Raw genomic sequence first — 14,922 nt, forward strand, 5'->3', positions numbered from 1 at the left:
GCTGGTTCTTCAGTTTCTTGCGGAGGTTGCAAAAAAAGGAGGGGGTGATGCACATTTGTAATGTGTCTGCTATGAGGAAACAGTTTCCAGAATTCTGATACTATATGCATTGCAGAGGTGAGCAACTTGGTTTCCTCCAGATGTTTGGCCTGCAACTCCCTTTAGATTTAGAAAAGAGTCCTGGCCAAAACATAGGAGGGGAAAAATCCGTTCACTCCTGCTCTAAAAGACTTTTAAAAATATAGTCATTTTATTACCTTTTTTAGGTTGAAACCCGAGAAGATGAGGAGCAAAACATTAAGCTGAGTGAAATTTTAGAGCTCTTGGTGGCAGCTGGATACTTCAGGGCAAGAATTAAAGGGCTGTCCCCCTTTGACAAGGTAAGCTTTTTACTGTGTATTGCTTGGGTGGTCTTGGGTAAATTAGCACGTAATCCTATGCATGTTTACAGAAAAAGTCTTCCACAACTCTCAGCATTTCCCAGCTAGCCTGCTGAATGTTGGCAGTTATCGGGGGGGGGGGGGGTCCTATCGAAACGATTCCTCCATCAGCTGACTTTTTAGTTTAGTAGGGGCCAACCTTACCTATGGCAGCAAATGTTAGCCAGTTGATGTGCGGATTAAGAGTGCAATGGCTTCATACTTTGTCCTCTGGAGTACTAGAGAATTAACAGGCCCTACTACTGTCAGGTAGGCCATCCTTGGGTGACAGAAGCTGAGGTACCATTCAAGAGCAGCCAGTTATATGCTTGCTGCTACCACCAGTGGGAGGTAATAGGTGCCAACTGGATTTTCTGCCTCAGGCATCAAAATGTCCTGGACCATCTGTGGGAAGACCAAATGAAACATTGAAACTGGCCTTCCCTGTAACAAAAAGGGATAGGTGTGTTTATTAAAAGGTATTCATGATCTCAAAAAGATACCTAGTAATGACGAGTAATGCACAGATGAACGTAAATGTGCTTGAGTGGTTAAAAGTCAGCGTTTTAATTCTTTAATCCATTAACAGGTGAATGTGTGCAGCTGATAAAAACAATCAGGGTCAAGTGCTAAGTAGGGGATCTTTCTCTAAGAAAGGGAGCTTGGTTAATGATTTTGAGAAGTCCAGCTTCCTATCTCCGAACTTGTGGCCCTGGTGTGTCCTGATTCACACTGATCTGGGATGCTCACCCCATGCAGAGCCCGAGGAGAGCAGGAAATATTCTTTGTGCAGGCATTTGAAGTTTAGGATGCAACTCTGTTGGGCTGCCAGCTGCTGGAAAGTGTTCTTTTACACTGGGGGCTGCTGAGATCTCAGTGCTTTGCCAGGCTGCTGATGGCAGGGCAGGAGGAGCAGTAGAGGAGCCCCCTACTCCCCAGCACATCTCCTTTCCCCTCTCCTCGTCCTCATATGGGGAGTCCCCATGGAGCTTTCTGCATTAGTTGGAGAACATGAAGAATTTCACCTCTAAGGTCATAGCTCTGTCTCTGCAATCCACAGTCTGTCCATTAAGCCCCTCTTTCGGAAAGGATGTTTGCTGTTCTGGAGCCAAGTTCCCACTCTTCCTTCCTGTATTTGTATCTCTGGTGCAGTGCTGCATGTAGCAGCTGTAATATGTGGAAGGATCATCAGAGTATGGGCAACTCAGTCATTCCACAGGCATGCATGACTCTCAAACAGAGCTGTTCAGTAGTGTGCTAGGAAAGAAAGTGTGGGAATTAAGCAATGAAATTGAAAACAGTTCTGCCTGTACTCCCCGGAGGTGCTTCTGGACAGTGAGCATCTAGCACAAACAGTCAGAAGGGATTGTGCAGCCATTCTGTCTTTTTCCCCATTGTGGATTTCTTCTGGCAAGAAAAAAGATGAAAGAAGCAGTGGGAAAACACAGGAGGGCTGCATAAACACCAGCGCTTTCTGAGGATGCTTTCTGAGCTCCTGGCAAAAATCCAGGCATGAGGCTGTGGGACTGGAAAATAAAGGTATGTGTTTGCAGCCCGTTCTTTGACAATATCCAAAGTGCTTTTCCCACACTCACTTGCGCGTGTATCAAAGGGAGTGTGGAACCGTGGTGGTTGGCTCTGCCCCATGCGCAGCAGAAGATGTGGAAGAATTTCTTGTGGAAGAATTGATATTAGGAGGCAAAGTACCCGGAGGAGGGCTTTCTCTGTGGTGGCACCCCATCTATGGAATGCGCTCCCCAGAGAGGTCTGCCTGGCGCCGTCATTATTTGTTTTTTGGCGCCAGGTTAAGACCTTTTTATTCCAGCAATATTTTAGTAAGTTTTAATATTGTCTTTTCTATGTTTTTAACTGCAGCCAGTGTGGGTCGGGAATTTGTTTATGTTATATTTTATGTTGTAAGCCATCCTGAGGCTTTTTGTGACAGGACGGCATATAAATATTTAAATAAATAAATGTGCAAAATGCCTGTTGAATGATGTACATAGCACAGACTCTGGCTGAGGACTCTATAGGCTTCCAATTGTCCACTGACCATGCATTTGGGATGGGGCTAGGAGTTCCAAGCTGGTATAGCACTGCTGACCTCTGTTCCTTCAGAGCAACATAGGAAAAGTGCTTCAGAGTTTGCCGAAGCCTGTTGAGAGTGTGGCTGGGGGAATGTCTGTTTCACCCTTTCAGCATCGCTCTTGCTCTCCGTAGATTCCAAAAAATATGGTAGTGGTGGCATCACTTCTAGGCTAATGCAGACAGTCAGATGCGTTGCATTGGGCTGCTTGCGACCAACATGTAATGCTGAGAGAGGGAAACCCTCTTGCACTGTTGCCAGTCAGGAAAAATAAAGAGAAGGGGAAAGCGGGAATGAAAAAGCAATCCAAAAGCTCGAGGAGAGAAGTAAAAGGAGGAACTTAAGAGAGAGGGATTCCTATGGGAAAGAAACCTGCACAAAGGAGCTAATACATTGGTGGCGAACCTATGGCACGCACGCCATGGGGGCACGCAGAGCCCTCTCTGTCAGCACATGAGCCAAGTCACCCTAGCATCGCCCCAGCAGACGAGTATCGGATAACAGTGTACTTAGGGGCCATGCGCATGCTTGGAAAGGAGTAGCGACGCCAGGCGATGACATCACGAGCTTTTACATGGCCGATCAGTGTGCTGCCAAGGATATATATACATTTGCTTTGACTGGCTGTAAGTTGTTTTTTCTAAACTAAAACCTCAGTTTTCAGGTTTTATTGCAGTGTTGACACTTTGCGATAAATAAGTGGGTTTTGGGTTGTGGTTTGGACACTCGATCTCTAAAAGGTTCACCATCACTGGGTTAGGGTTAGAAAAACAAGATGTCCTGGTACGATTTTGATGGTTGGAATGTGTTTAGAATGGGCAGAAATGATAAGCTGTGCAAAAAAAAGCTACTCAAGGAAGGCTTTTTCAAAATCGCCCTCTTTTCTATGGAATGTTAGCCCTATATTAGGGTTAGGGGTGTGCACCAGAGCAGGGTTAGGGTTAGAAAAATTAAGTGTCCTGGCATGATTTGGATGGTTGGAATGTGTTTAGAATGGGCAGAAATGATGAGCTGCACAGGAAAAGGTACACAAGGCAGGCTTTTTCAAAATTGCCCTATTTCGAATGGTATTTCACACATATATTAGGGTTAGGGGTGTGCACCAGGGTAGGGTTAGGGTTAGAAAAACAAGGTGTCCTGGCATTATTTTGATGGTTGGAATGTGTTTAGAATGGGAAGAAAGGATGAGCTCTGCAGAAAACGCTACTCAAGGAAGGCCTTTTCAAAATCGTCTTTTTCAATGGTATTTTAGCCCTATATTAGGGTTAGGGGAGTGCACCAGGGTAGGGCTAGGGCAATGGTGGTGAACCTATGGCATACATGCCACAGCAGGCATGCAGAGCCCTCTCTGCCATCATGCGAGCCAAGTCACCCCAGCATCACCGCAGCAGCCGAGTATCAGGTAACAGCGCACTTAGGGGCCATCCGCATGCTCGGAAAGAAGTAGCGGCGCCAGGCAATGACATCACGAGCCATGACTCATTAGCCGCGACTTGTCCGAGCTTTCGCATGACCTGTTATTGCACTGCCAAGGTGCACAGCCATGACATGGTGCAGACAGAGAAAAGAGTTCCTGAATTATGGGATGCTGAGCATGTTGTGAAATGGAGAGGGGAAAAGAAGGCTTGCTAGTGGTCTCCAGAGATGAGTGTCTGCCTCCTGGTGCAGAGAGAAAGAGGTTTCATAGAAATGGGGTTTAAAAGCACACTGGTGCCAGAAATGCTTCTCCCTGTTTAATGTGGGCACACAGAACTCCTGAATTAGTAAAGATGCCTTCAGAATGATTTGCATTATGTATCCCTATGTTAGTATAATGTTCACATTCCTGGAGAAATTAGACTGAAGATGCAGTGGTTTGTTTTTCTTTTTTAATTCTTAAAAATATATTTGTGGTCTTTTTTAATTCTTCCCTTCAGTATTCATCAGTATTAAAATGAGTCTGTTTACCTTATTCTAGGTGGTTGGTGGCATGACTTGGTGTATCACAACATGCAATTTTGACATTGATGTTGACTTACTGTTCCAAGAAAACTCAACCATTGGTCAAAAAATGTAAGTTGGCAGGAAACTGGACATATCTTTTTTCCTTGAGTTGAGTGACATGTTCAGCATAAATCACATTTATAAGCAAAACTTTTCAGGAAGTCACCTGTAGTCCTATTTATTTATTTGGGAAGCTTCTATGCTGCCCCATTCGCCAAAGCCTCAGGGCGGCTCACAACAATAAATAAATAATCACAATATAAAAACAATATAATTTGAGTCGACCTGGCCAAAGAATAAAATAAATAAATAATATTAACAATTAAAATAACACTTAAATAAAAAGGTCTTCGCCTGGTGCCGAAAAACAAATAACGACAGCGCCCGGCGGACCTCTCTGGGGAGCGCATTCCATAGATTGGGCGCCACTGCAGAGAAAGCCCTCCTCTGAGTACTTACCCTTGTAATATCCTTCACGGAGGGTTCCCGGAGAAGGGCCTCTCCCGCTGATCTCAAGGTGCAGGCGGGCATATATGGATGTAAGCGCTCCTTCGGGTAACCAGGATCCAAGCCGTTAAGGGCTTTATAGATCATAACAAACACCTTGAATTGGGCCGTACTTCAGTGGGAAGCCAGTGAAGCTGACGGAGAACTGGAGTCATGTGAACATAATGCCCAGTCCCCGTCAGCAGCCTGGCAGCTCTATCTTGAACCAATTGAAGTATCCGGACCGTCCTAGAAGCCTCTTATCTTAAAAATACTTTTTTCCAGGCTATTTTGTCTCTTGGTCTTTCAGCTGCTCCAATGCCTCTTACCCAGTTATAAAGCATTTTCTTGTCCTTTTCTTTAGAGCAGGCATGGAAATAATGCAAAATGCTAACTGGAATGGTAAAAATAAGCTTACACATGCCAGAGGCTGCTGCATTTCTTTATTTGTTTTTACCTATTTTTTATTATTCATATATTTATTTAAAATACTTTTAAACTCTCTGGCTGAAGTTTTCTAGTTTACAGTATATTAAAAACATAACACTATAACATGCAAACAAAAAATAAAAAACTGCACCAAATCAAACCAGAATCAGGCACTGCAGTATCATGAAGTTTTAGCAACATTATGAAACTGAATTAATTGAATCTAGCAGCAAAAATAAAAGCACTCAAATGGTTTTTAAATTACCAGGAAAAAGAAAAGTTCTTCACTTGGTATCAGAAAGATCATAATGGGGCCGCTAGACAAGCCTCTCAGAGGAGAGCCTTCCACAAACATGGTACTGCTGCTGAAACAGACCTCATCCTTGTAGCTACGCCCTTGGTCTTACTGGACAACAGAAGAGGACTCTAGGGAATGATCTTGATGTCACCACAGTAAACTTTTAAACTACTTAGATTGTACCACGTACTTTATTTAAGATAATAAAAACAGGAACAGATTCCAAAGGGCTCCCATTTGTTTCTCTTCGAAGCCCTGGACTGAATCCATTTAGCTTGCTTAGTATCATGAATGTTACAGTGCTGGGTGATCCCAGCATACCTCTGGGAACTGTAGTCCTAAGCCCTTGAACGTTTGCAAGATGTAGGTATTCACTCAGAGCTTTCAAGCCTTTGTGTAGGTCATCTGGCTTTCTGATGAATGAAACAGCGTGTCCAGCAAATGAAACAGCATATCCCCCTGCAAAACGGCGTATCCAGCACTGTTCTTTTATGACAACAGTTTTTAAATGCTCCGTGTGTTTCTCCCCCAGCTTTTTTAAACCTTCTTTTTGATTTTGGCCACTAGAGGGCAGATTCAGGCTAGTACCTGGTTTGTTTGTTTGCACACTAACTTTTCATCCTTGACTTATTTCCAGCGCCTTAACTGAGAAAATCGTATCAGTCTTACCCAGAATGAAGTGCCCACATCGCCTGGAGCCTCATCAAATACAGGGACTGGACTTCATTCACATATTTCCAGTTGTGCAGGTAGGTGCTCCTTGGGGCCACCCTGCTCCAGTACTCCAGCTGATGCAAATGGGAAGCACCAGATTGAAAATGAGGGATACCCATACCTAATCATCTCCGAGTGATTTGACTGGAGAAATAGCATAGGTGGAAGTAAAGCGATGAGTTAGGATGTGTTTCCCTAATGGCAAACAAATGCTTGTCAATTGGTTAATCTCAGAACTGTGTAGAATGAGAGCTCTTTGCACTGTTGCATGCAAAATGCATTAGATGCATCTGCAGGTGCTGTAAACTTCTCTCTAGGTTTAGATCCTGAAGGGATACTAAGTGAGCTGCATTTTCTAAATGGGCTATTTAATGTGGACCCTTAAAAATGTTATTGAAACATTACCGACCCATGTTATGTAAAATAAATGATTATGTTCAAGACATGTAACAAGGCATGTGAATTCAGATTGTCTTCTACGGTCTTCTATGGCAAAGACGGCCATTTCTTTATAGTTCTACATATGATAGACTGTCCTGCTATTAACTGATAGTGCTTAATTGGACTGCTGAGGTTTCAGGTAAACTGATTTAAGTGATATAGGTATTTCAGTTCAGTACTTCATGCAGCATAACCCACACTCAAGGACTGAAGTTGGGTCGTGTGTGGATTGTCATTGATCCATGGATTGTTGCTGAAACATGGGTTATTGTATTGTTTGAACACAGCCAAGATAAATCAACCATGAGGAACAGCCCACTGTTCACAGGCCAAGAACAAAGCATGGGTTCTCTTCATGGGTTGTTCATAGTTAACCACAGTTTGTTAACACAGTTGTGTTCAGACAACATGATAATCCACGTTTCAGCAACAACCCATGGTTCAATGACAACTCATATACAACACTTGAGTGAGGGTTATTGTGTTGTCACAGTATGCATTTCTTTTTAGTGGGTGAATACTGATATTTATTTTATCTGGAGAAACATTTTCCTTAAAGGGAAGGTATAAGGGCTTCCCCACCACTGGTATGTACTCCAAGTCAGGGTGAAGGGGTGGCTTTCATTTTCACACCAATAGCTTAGTCAAGAACTGGTTTTCCAGAATGGAGAGAGATTAGAAGGGAGCCAATATCCCTAGTAGTGGTTAAAGACAAGGTCTCTTTGCATACCTCTTTTTCATCTTTTTCATCCTCACCTTCTGTTTCTTTCTGTATCGACAACTGGGGAAGAGGGTAGGTGACCTAACAGCACCAGTTAAAGGGCTGGGTTTGACAACATGGTGACAACATGGCTTAAGATTTTCTGTTTAGTTCACATTTAAGCCTCATGTCCTGTGTACTGGGAGTGTGTTCCCATTGCAGCTTTGTTAGCCTACTCGGACTTCAGGCAACCTGCCATGCAAATGGCGTCTTAGATCTAGGCATTCAGGTTGTCATCCCTGAGTGCTTAGGTTTTGCCCAGTGCGCATGAGTTTTATGTTGGTGATGCATCACAGTAAAGTGGGATTCAGAATTCCATCTAGCCCAGTTCCTCTGTGGAAGAATTCCTTCATTAGACTGGATTAATCCATACCAGATTTTCCCAGCCAGCTTCCAGCACTGACCACTGGCCATACAGACTGGGGCTGATGGGAATGTGAAGGCACAACGTTAGACAACACTGATCTGCAATATCTAGCAGGTAGACCTAACATGAGTCATGCTAGGTTGCACTCTCACTTTCCATATTTATTTCACAATCTCCAGGATAACACGAGGGAGATTAGCTTAGAAGAGTGAATGGGCCATTGCCACATCCTCAGCTTTATGACTGATTGAAATTTAAATCCAGGTCTCTCCTGTCTCAGTGCTATTTTTGTTTTCATTCCAAGTAATTATATATTCTATCCCACCTTTTTTCCTCTTGCAAGGAACCCCAAATGGCTTATCCTCAAAACAACAACCCTGTGTGGTAGGGTGGGCTGAGAGTTTGTGTCTGGCCCAAGTCATGTCTAAGTGAAGACTGGAACCCAGATCTCGCAAATCCCAATCCAGCACTCTTAACCACTATACCACACTGTCTATGTCACAGTGACTCTTGATACCCTGTCTGTGCCCAGTGCAAGTTTGCTGAAAACTGATGTCTTGATCAAGGAGAAGGAACACTTTCAGCCCAAGCTCTGGGTTCTTTTTTGGAGAAACTCGTGGGTTCGCATTCCTCTGGTGGGAGCGGACAAAGACAAAGTGGTTAAGGCTGAAAGATAATGGCTACCCCAATTCTACTATTGCCCATTTATAGCAGGAAACATGTCTCATCAGATGTGAATGAAATGTCTTCTCCCAAAGGAGCACACCAAGCTTCTGCCTGAAGTAAGCATGACTGATTGTGCAACAGCTTTTTCTAATAGCATCCCAAATATGAAATCTAGGCAAGGTTACTTAGAAGACCTCCAGATCCTGGACAAGCATCTCTTGAGTCAGTGCCCCAACATTTCAAAATATTTATTTATTTTATTTATTTAAAACATTTCTATGCCGCCCCCATCGCAACAAAGCCTCGGGGCAGCTTCACAAATATGAAGAAGATACAGGCATAATATATTTCCAAGCAATCCTGTGGTGCCTGGGAGAGCGTCTCAGGGCTGCAGACACTGCCTTGACCTTGAGAGGGGAGCTCTGAGTTCCAGTCCCCCTCCCTTGCAGTTGCCATGGAAAAGGTCACAGTGGTGCTGCTGAGGTCTGCAGTGCTACCTTGGAGGGAAGGAAAAAGAGCTGTTCCAGATGGTGAGGAAGAGGAAGGACAGCCCTGGCCTCTCCATCATGCTTCTCTCGGGCTCAGAGGCTAATTTCATGAAATGAGAACGAAGAGATGAAACTGGCCTCTGTCATTCCTACCACCCTACAGGCAGCGGCCTGGCAAGGCATTGGATACTCCAGGGCTACGGGGATCCAAGCCTTCCTTCTAAATGTTTTCTTTTATAATAATCGTTGGTTTTGTTTTCCTTGATAGATGTACACAAGAATGGAAAATACTGTATCTGCAGTTTGTTGCTCCAATGTCAGTATTTTCACTTCCTTTCCTCTCTTCTTCCTGTTCCCAGTGGCTGGTGAAACGTGCAATAGAAACACGTGAAGAAATGGGAGATTATATTCGCTCATATTCCATAGCTCAGTTTCAAAAGACACACAGACTACCTGAGGTAAACATTGGTTACATTTGTTGTAATTCAGAATTAGAGACAAAACTGATTGTCATAAGCATCTTAAAACCAGTGCAAAGCTGATTTGGCTCACAGGTTTTAGGACATGTCCTGATGGATAAAACTTAATGAGCTGGTTTTGGAGCAGAAAATTTCCATCAGGTAATTCATCACATTCTTTAACTTTTACATGTTTGGTTGTATATATCATGAGGATGGATGGATTTTGTAGTGCACTGAAGTATGTTCATAGGATGATCTGGAATGGACATAAAGCACTAACGTGTCCCATGCTTATGGGTAGCTTACCCACTTTTTTGGAGGAAAAATACTCAAGGAATGGAAGTCCAGAAGAAATGTTTCTCTATGAGGAAAAGGCGATTGGCTCTTGGTAATGAACATCTTAACATATTTGCCCATTGGAGTAAAAGATTTTTTTAAAATTTAAAATCTGTTATTCAGATTTTTAGAAACTTTTATGAACATAACTTAGTCTGTATGAGAGAATGCTCTGTCCTGTTTGTGCAGCCAGTCAGCATCTTTTCGTGTCTCGTTTGTTGAATGCATTGGAGCTATAATCATACATTCTTACTTCTTGTTGGACCAAGTCCCTTTTCATGTTTTCTGCAAGCACCGTTTCTCTGATGTAGACATGAAACACTGGCAGAGCAATCCTGTGCACAGGCACTCAAGCTGAGACGTAAGCCCCATTTGGGTTCAGCGGGTTTTATAGCCAGCTAAGTGGCTCTTTGGTAAGACTTGCTGTGAATATGCAGCACTGACGCATCTTCTCCCTTTGTACACCTGAACATCACAGCTATGCGATGTTGACCTGTGAAGTGACACATCTTTGTCAGCACGATTGAACTTCAGTCCCCGACTGTGCATACAAGCATGACTGCCGCTTACAGTTGTCTTAATTGCTTTGCAGGATGATGACTTCATGCAAAGAAAAGAGAAGGCTATCAAAACAGTTAGTGAGATCTGTGTAAGTAAAAGACGCCAGGATGTGGGTGTTCTGGAAGATGCTGCTTCCACCCTGCTCCAGATTGATTGAAATCTGATTTATGTGCACCTTTCATTTCAATTGACCCCTCCTGTTTATTCCCCCTCCTCTTTACAGATAAATAGACCAGGCAAGTATGATATATCAATTTTTCTCTTTCCCAGGAACCACATTTTTTTTCAGGTGAATGACAAGTTGAAACTGCCCAATTTGACTGAGTTGTATCTGTTTGTCATGTCCTAATTCATTTTATGAAAGCATTTGTTTTTTGGGTTTTTTAGAAATATCTTTTGTCACAGATGGTAGAAAATTTTCCATCCCCCATTATTGGCATTGTTTGTGAAATGCTGAAGAGAATCCCAGCACTCATTAACAGTAATTAAAGTGCAGCCTTCTAATGAGCATTCCTCCTGGGTTACAACAGAAGGCAGCCTTGTTTAGATGCTGTGTGTAATATCTTGACTTGTAGCTGAAGTCAGACCATGTATTGGAAATGTAAGACTGCAATTCATACTCACTTCTCTGCAGTGAAATCCCTCTGCACTCAGTGAGACTTACGTCTGGTAGTAACACAAGATTGCTTTGTGAGACTGCAATTCTAACCTCTTGCTTAAAAATAGGCACCACAGAGCTCAGCAGGACTTAGTTTTGAGTTGAGATACAGGACTGCTGTGTAAGAATGCCGCTTTGCAATTGATAGAGGACAGCAGTAGCCCTTTGTAAGGTGGTCACATTACCTCTGATGTGATGTATGAATTGTTTAGCATACTCAAGCAGACTAAAATGTCACAAGGTCTAAGAGCTACAAGCTTGTGAGCTGGTCACTCTCAGTTTGGAGTCATGTATGATGAAGTACAAGAAGAAAAGGAATCTTTTTTCCACTGGAATGTTAAATGATAGTTGCTTTTTAAATTACAGCTTGAAATGAATGAGTGGGGCTTGCAGGTGTGCAGTTTGCCCTTCTCCTGCCCAGAGAAGCTGTTGCCTTAGAGCAAATATCTGGAGATGTTGTTGAATTCTGCTTTCCGGCCTGCAAGACTGGGCTAGGATGGGCTAGACCACCTTGCCTATTCACCAGCCTGTTCTTGTTCTCTCCCTCATGGGATTCAAGCATACAGTGGGAGAAGTGAAGTGCTGCTTTAGAAACTGCTTTGTCAGGTTGTCTTAGGCTCCACTCCCATGCAAGCCTACTTAGGAGTAAGTCCTACTGAAGATATGGGGGCTTACTTCTATGGCAGCTGCAAAGAAAGAGAGAAAGAGAAAGCTCTGTGTGTGTGTGTGTGTGTAAAATTTACATATGGATGTGTGTGTGTGTGTGTGTGTGTGTGTGTAAAATTTACATATGGATGAACATGTTTCTGAAACAAGAAGCACACGATATTCTTAACTAAAGCCACATGTCATAGCTGGGATAACATTAGAGGGATTACCTCCCCCCAACAGAAAAGGGGGGTGCCTCTTCTAAGGTGGGAATTATTGGTAAAACACCAAACCTGTGAGCAGAAGGTCCCCGGTTTGATTTCCAGAACCCCAGTGCTGAAGCCAGGAATGCTGTCTCCACTCAGTGTGGCCAATACAAAGCAGGATGAACCATTAATTTAACTTGGCTTCCTTTGTTCCTAAAGTGGTACTTGGCATCTTTAGGGGTTTTTTAAAAGATGTGGATTAAAACGTGTTTTTAAAAATGATAAATTGAAATCCCATTCTTTAAATTCTAGCTAAAAGCATTTCACTTGTTTGTTCGTATATAGTTTTCCCTCTTGTTTCTGTTTCCGTCAAGTGATGTCAGTTTAAAATACCATATAAAATAAAAACTGCTGCTGCTGTGAACTCAGAGATGCAGGGTTTTGAATGGCTTTTACATCTTAGCTGGTATGCTATTGTTTAAAAAGATTTCTCACTTGTGAAACTGCCAACATTGATCAAGACCAGTTTCCCAAAAGCAAAACAAAAGCCAATGATACAAAAAAGGCAGGGTATAAAAGGTAAAAAGCTTTTGACACTCTTCCTCAGGTAGAGTCAACAGAGTAGAGAAGCTAAGTTGTGCAAACAGTGGTTTTGTCTGACACTGTAACTTGGAGAAAGTAAACTGTCTGGGTCGCTATGTCTGGTGGAAAGAATGGAATGTCATTAGAAGGGATTCAGATGTTCCTCTTCTCATCTTTCTTATACAGGGTGTTTTGCATTAGTGGTGTTCACTCTTGTAGCACTATACAAGAACTGTTGTTTGTATGGAAACTGGGTTTTTAAAGGCTTTCCTTCAACTTATTCTTGTGTTTTGTTTTTTCTTTTAGTATTTCCTCCTCTCTCCCATTGCACCCTTCCATTCACTCTGAATCAAACAACTGTGTCCTTTACATGTTGCTTATTGCAGCCTAAAGACAACCACTAATTCTGTTGTATGTGGATTGAATGCAGTATTTACTTCAGTAAAAGTATGCCTGGGGTCTGTAAATCTGAGCCCTGGAGTGAATGTGAGGTTATTACAAATGTGAGAGCCAGTGTGCTGCAGTGGTTAAAACTGTGGGACTGGGACTCAGGTGACCTGGGTTCTAGACCCCACTCACTCATGGAGCTCACTTGGTGACTTTGGGCCAGTCACAGACTCTCAGCCCAACTTACCTCACAGGGCTGTTGTGAGGAGAAGATTGCGAGAAGGAAGAGAATTAAGTAAGCCCCCTTGAGTTCCTTGAAAGGAAACAAAAAATGAGATATAAATATAATAAAAAAGACTGGGTTCTATTGTCAAGAGTTAGAATGTTGCCCAGTGAGTTATAACTTGCATACTCTCAAAGTAAAATAGATGCATGGGATTCAAGATGTGGGTCAAATTTGGGTATTGCGTTGAGTTTAAATATTCTAGCTCTTTCTTTATTGCTTTTGACAGTTAATGACAAGCTAGAAGCATTTTTCTTTATTCCTCCACCCTAGTTATGCTAAAATCAATTTTCCTTTCTTGTGTGACTGGCTAAAGCAGCTATCATTAAATGGTTGGCAATTAAGCATAATTATTCAATAAGGAACTAGAAGTACAATTAATGAGAGCTTCAGTGACTCAAAATTAAGACTTTTCTGTTTAATCATGCAAGGTTATTTTCTAAAAATATACCAGTGGGGGTTTTTTTCCTTACTGTTTTCAGTTGTCTTGCAGATATGACTGCAGACAGGTTGAATAAATTGTGAATTCTGGTAATAACTAGCACCTACCAGTTGTGTAACAGCAAAACAGAGATTTAATAGCTTCTACATTTCTGTCATCTAGTGTATCTCCTCTAAGTATGGCACCCAGTTACCATCTTCTGCCTATGAAAGTTCTTCCATCAATGCGGTGGGTAGGAGTGATCCCCTTTGTATCCTCAAGACCTGCTCAAGAAAACTGAGAGATTTGGGGGAACAAGAGAAGGTTAAATGCCCATTACAGAAGTGAATGTACACCCACTTAAGTTAGATGTTGTCTGCAACATTTAAGCTTTTGGTCTTTCCTGGAGTTTGGCTTTAATGAGCCTCAACCCCAAGAGAAAATCCAAAGGCTGAGATTGGTACTTTCATTGCCTTGAACCATTTGAAGTTTAAAATATTATGCTCACTTGCTGTCTTTCAGGATGTTTACAAGCCACAAAGGAAATACCAACGGCAAGCAGGAGCAGAAAAGTTAGTGGATGAGGAATCTAAAGTTCATGCTACACTTTTGGAATATGGCAGGTAAATTAATTTTGTGAATAGCAGTGACTTTTAAAATTGTGTTCCGGAGAACCCTCGGATACCTCAAAGGCTTTTCAAGAATTCCCTAGTGATTAAGAAGATCAGTAGTGACAAGAGAGCTCTGGAAGACTGCTTACCCAGCTCTTCTGAGCTCCCCATCCCAAGTTTAGCTGCAGTAGAGCAATGAATGTGTTTTGGTTGCATGCTCTGTTCACCTGGACGGATGGTGAGCCTATGAAGTTCAGCTGATGCTCTACAGAAATCCTCTAGGATACACCGTAGGATTTTCTGTAACAATACCACAGAGTTCCTCAGTCATTAAGTCAAAGAGCATGTCCACATGTCATGGCAGCAAATCTTGAGTTATTTAATAACAAACCATGGGTTAACTGCAAACAGCTCAGAGCAAAATGGCCCACCTGTCCAGCTTTGCATGTCATGCTGATACCTCTGATCACATCAATCAGAAGTTGGTTACAGAGTGTAAAAATGGCCGGTGTCTCAACGAATCAAGGGACGTGCACTTTGCTACCATGAGGTGTGAATTAGCCTGGTTTGGAAGAGTTTCTTTTGGTAGCATGTCCTTGAAACCTCCTGTGTGAATAGTGTTAACAGTTGT

General features: G+C 42.5%; 1 protein-coding gene across 7 annotated transcripts in view; it reads left to right on the forward strand.

The window, feature by feature from the left end:
• CCDC93 (coiled-coil domain containing 93) overlaps positions 1-14,922 on the forward strand; it is a 54,358-nt gene that overhangs the window by 3,167 nt on the left and 36,269 nt on the right. For all 7 annotated transcript variants that reach the window (XR_006415506.1, XR_006415508.1, XR_006415507.1 and 4 more), the window contains exons 2-7: positions 267-380; positions 4,463-4,557; positions 6,339-6,450; positions 9,497-9,595; positions 10,527-10,583; positions 14,203-14,303. Coding sequence is in view for 4 of the 7 variants with exons in the window: in XM_044438231.1 (XP_044294166.1) it covers positions 267-380; positions 4,463-4,557; positions 6,339-6,450; positions 9,497-9,595; positions 10,527-10,583; positions 14,203-14,303 (578 nt within the window). In the remaining 3 variants the exon portion in view is untranslated. The remainder of the gene's footprint in view (positions 1-266; positions 381-4,462; positions 4,558-6,338; positions 6,451-9,496; positions 9,596-10,526; positions 10,584-14,202; positions 14,304-14,922) is intronic.

The sequence above is a fragment of the Varanus komodoensis genome, unplaced genomic scaffold, assembly GCF_004798865.1.
Source record: "Varanus komodoensis strain SLA01 unplaced genomic scaffold, ASM479886v1 scaffold32, whole genome shotgun sequence".
Classification (NCBI taxonomy): Eukaryota; Metazoa; Chordata; class Lepidosauria; order Squamata; family Varanidae; genus Varanus; species Varanus komodoensis.